Source organism: Pagrus pagrus (assembly GCF_965226575.1).
Source record: "Pagrus pagrus genome assembly, chromosome: 16".
In the NCBI taxonomy this organism is placed as follows: domain Eukaryota; kingdom Metazoa; phylum Chordata; class Actinopteri; order Spariformes; family Sparidae; genus Pagrus; species Pagrus pagrus.
This window is the reverse complement of record NC_140200.1, coordinates 30,002,963-30,006,754: the sequence shown is the minus strand read 5'-3', so window position 1 is coordinate 30,006,754 and position 3,792 is coordinate 30,002,963. Positions and strand designations below refer to the sequence as shown.

Sequence of the window (3,792 nt, the reverse complement as noted above, 5' to 3'; positions counted from 1 at the left end):
AACTAATGACGTAAGAGAGCCGAAGTCACGCCCCTTCCGGCGGACCATGGCGGACCATGGGAATTTCGGACGCAACCATTGTTACATAAAAACTTTGAGAATTAGTGAAATCAAGAGACAAATAATTATGGATTCAGTTTGAATTGTGTCATGAATCACACATATGTTTGTCAGGTTAAAAGATTATTTTTCATCTGAGAAACATCAACAAACTAAGACCAGAGCCAGAGGACATAAACAGTTTTAATGTGCTGCTTGTTTCCTTTTCAAAAACTATTTGGTTTTATGGAAACGGGCACAGTCCTGAAATCATCAACATATTGATTATATATAATCCTGTTTATTTCTATTATTGTTGTGGTGAAAATTCAGAGTCAGTGTTATCAACAACATATCGGGATACATCTCTTCGAGAATGTGGCGATGTAGGGACCAGAACCAGAACAGGTGCAGCATTGTTTCTGGATAGAGTCCACACAGTGAAACATCAGGTCACACAGATGTCTTTATTACACTTAAGAAGATAGTGAACAGGATAATATGTGTGTGACTTTGAAAGAAACTTCATTCCAAATATTTCTCCAAATCAAGTTTCCAACAGATCTGAACCAGTGCGACACAACAGGAGGAGCAGTTGTGCTGAACAAAGAGGAACAACACAAAATGATGATTAGAATATTTATTTTAAAAAAAACAAAAAAAAAAACAACAGGAATATAAATAAATAGCATGGTTTGGGTGAAACATTACTGGAGTCAGTGCAGACTGTTACAGTACATTAAGAGGAGGAGGAGATGGGTTTTCTTCAAACTACAGCCAGTAAACAAAGCACACTGAGCACTTAATTTCTGTCCTTTGTCACATTTAGTGGTGATTTCCACTGAAGAGCTGAGTGTTCAGTCACATGATTAACCCCATGCCTTCAGAGAGGCCATTTACAGAAACACAAAGAAAAGCATGCAGACAGATGAGTACATGCAAAGAGGTGGCACTGAATGACATGCAACACAATAATACCATGCAACAGAGAAAACAGTGAGTACACTCAGTGTCAGTTTACAGGGCTCACAGGGGGTTTCCACTAGTGGTGGTCATGAGATAAATACAGCAGTTTGACATAACTGGAACACCTTCCACACATCAACACTACTGTGCAAGTGTTACAAACTACCACACAACCAGACGTTATCTTAGAAAAAAGAAGACTAGGGACAAGACACTGCACTCAAATAAAAAAATATAAAAGAATTTCAACTTGGCACTATTACTGCACCTGCAGCAGTAGCATCATCTCCTTATTCATGAAAGGCATCACTAGGCCAAACCTGGACTGTACATTTCTCACCAGCCATGGACTTCAATACAACTAACTACTGCTAACACTGACTAATCCAAACTCAGCTCAGGTGGAGAATCAACATGTGGCGAAATAACCTTCAGTAACTCAACTCAGCAATTCTTAGAATCCACAACTCCACTTCTCTCCTCTACAGCTCACATTACAGCAGCAAACATTCATGTACAGCGATGTCTTATTCAGGCCACTGCTGGAGGGGGACAATATACGGTCATATTACTAAAAAAAATAAACAAAAACTAAGAAAAGAGTCAACATTTTTACAAAAACCTGAATTACTTTGGCCGGAAAAAGCTGGCATATTGCATGAATACAACATTTAAGAGTATTATTTTCTTTGCCAACAGCGGCCCAAATAATCCATCAAAGATAATTTCTGCTTTAACAATTAAGAAGTCTAGTAGTAAACACTGCACAGCTGCACTGCTCTAAATTTACACCCTGTCTAATAGATAACATTATTTGTTACACTGACTTTACTTTAAATTTCATATAAATACACACCATAATTTGAGATTAATTGATTAGATTTTCTTTATGTCCCTCAATTACTTATTCTGGAAACCAGACATCAATTAAACGCCAGCTTCAATTCAAGTCCCTAAACCACAAACATTAATATCCTTGTGGTTAAATCCTCAGGACACAGAAACACATTCCCACAGTGGGACACTTTAGACACAGTTGAAAGGTTCCTGAGGGACAATAACATGGACAGACAGGACTGTTGGAGTAAAACCAATTTCATCCTTGCCATGGTGGTGGATCACCGTAGAAAAATGCAACAGGTCATGAGAACCCTGCTGTTGTCAACTAATAGCTCAGAAGTCAGGATCCACACTGATGAAAAGTCAAACTGTCTCCACAAAAAAAATCAACACAAAAAAATACAGACAAATAATTAAAAAGGACCAGTCAATGGCACTGAGTCACAGCTGGAGGCATATTGCACTAAATTTTTTATTTCATTATTGATTGGAGTCCAGCGTGCACATCGACAGCGGTCCATCTCAGAAGCACTTCCTGTAGACGATCTGCGGCCCGTACTCCTCGTACTCCTCCTGACTGATCCATGCACAGCTGAAGGTGGGGAGGTTGGCCAGCACTGCTCCTCCGCTCCACACTGAGAAGTCTCTGTCTTTGGGGCTCGTGACACGAACACTCTCCCCCACGTCACTGGGAACCAGTCCTTTGATTTCAGCCTGCAGCCGCTCAGGCAGTCCAGCCAGCAGAGTGTTCCCACCTTCAGCAAGTGATTTAAAAAACAATCAACTAACTGAAACACAACCCAATCAAACCATGAAGCATAGCCTAATGTGCTGGAGAGCACTGTGGAGCACTCAAAGTAAAGACAACTGGTACCTGACAGTACGATGTTTCCCAGGAAGCAGCGGTGCAGGTCAATGTCTGAGCTAACGATTGACTTGAAGACGCTCTGGTGCATCCCATAATGGTCCCGTCCAATCAGCTCGGGTTTAAAGAGAATCTCAGGGGCCCTGGATGAACAAGAGGGAAATGTATTTGAGGAGTCTGTTCCAAAAAGGTAGTTGGTCCTGATTGGATGGTGAGCTCTACAAAAGAGGCAGCCAACTGTCTCCACAGTCTGATGTGTGTGCAGCACCTGGGATCGGCTCTAACCACACTCAAGCCAGGAAGACACTGTACTGATTTAACCCTACACTGTATGATTCAACCCTACACCATATGATTTAACCCTACACGATAGGTCACGGTACGAGTCCGGACCCAGACGCCCTTCTATACGGACCTGGACCTATAGTCAATAAAAAATAAATAATAATAAAAATAAATAAATAAATAATAATAATAATAATAATAATAATAATAATAACAATAACAACAAAATTATTAAGTATTTTAAATTTCAATGGGGTGCTTCTGTTTCGACCGGCGCAGCTTTTTTAGACTTTACGGTACTGGTTTGGCAGATGAGGAAATCCACTGACCAATTGCATGCGAGTTGAGCCATCCCACGTGATGCTACTCAGCCAATCAAATCTGTGCATTCCAGGCGATAAACATTGCGACTCTGAATACAGACAGATGAAAGAGGTGAGAAGCGAGTGACAGACAGAAAGACAAGTGAGCGATACAGGGAGAGATGACAGAGAGACGGAGACAACAGAGAAAAATAACCACACATGGCGCTCTATAAGAAGAACTAAATATCGTTCCAGGCTCACCAATGAGCACCTGCACATGTGTATGAGAAAAGCCCTGACACCATTCCAGCCCAGATTTAAAATCTTGGCAGGACAAACTACGCTAACCACATCCCAGTTACAACTCTCTCTGTTTTCACACTACAGTAACAATATGGAGACCACTTCCTGTTCAGGAACAGTCTCCATTGCAGCTCAACAGTCACTCGCATATGTTACTGACAACATCTGAGGCAGAAACAGGCAGTGTAC

At 41.1% G+C, this 3,792-nt stretch overlaps 1 protein-coding gene across 3 annotated transcripts in view; it reads right to left on the bottom strand.

Moving 5' to 3' along the window:
* Window positions 1-664: 664 nt before the first annotated feature.
* The window catches only part of LOC311272178 (uncharacterized protein), a 40,151-nt gene continuing 37,023 nt past the window's right edge, over window positions 665-3,792 (bottom strand). For all 3 annotated transcript variants that reach the window (XM_084378399.1, XM_084378400.1, XM_084378401.1), the window contains 2 exons: window positions 2,720-2,853; window positions 665-2,600 (listed from right to left, as the gene is read on the bottom strand). In XM_084378399.1, the coding sequence (XP_084234525.1) occupies window positions 2,368-2,600; window positions 2,720-2,853 (367 nt within the window). In that variant the 3' untranslated portion in view covers window positions 665-2,367. The remainder of the gene's footprint in view (window positions 2,601-2,719; window positions 2,854-3,792) is intronic.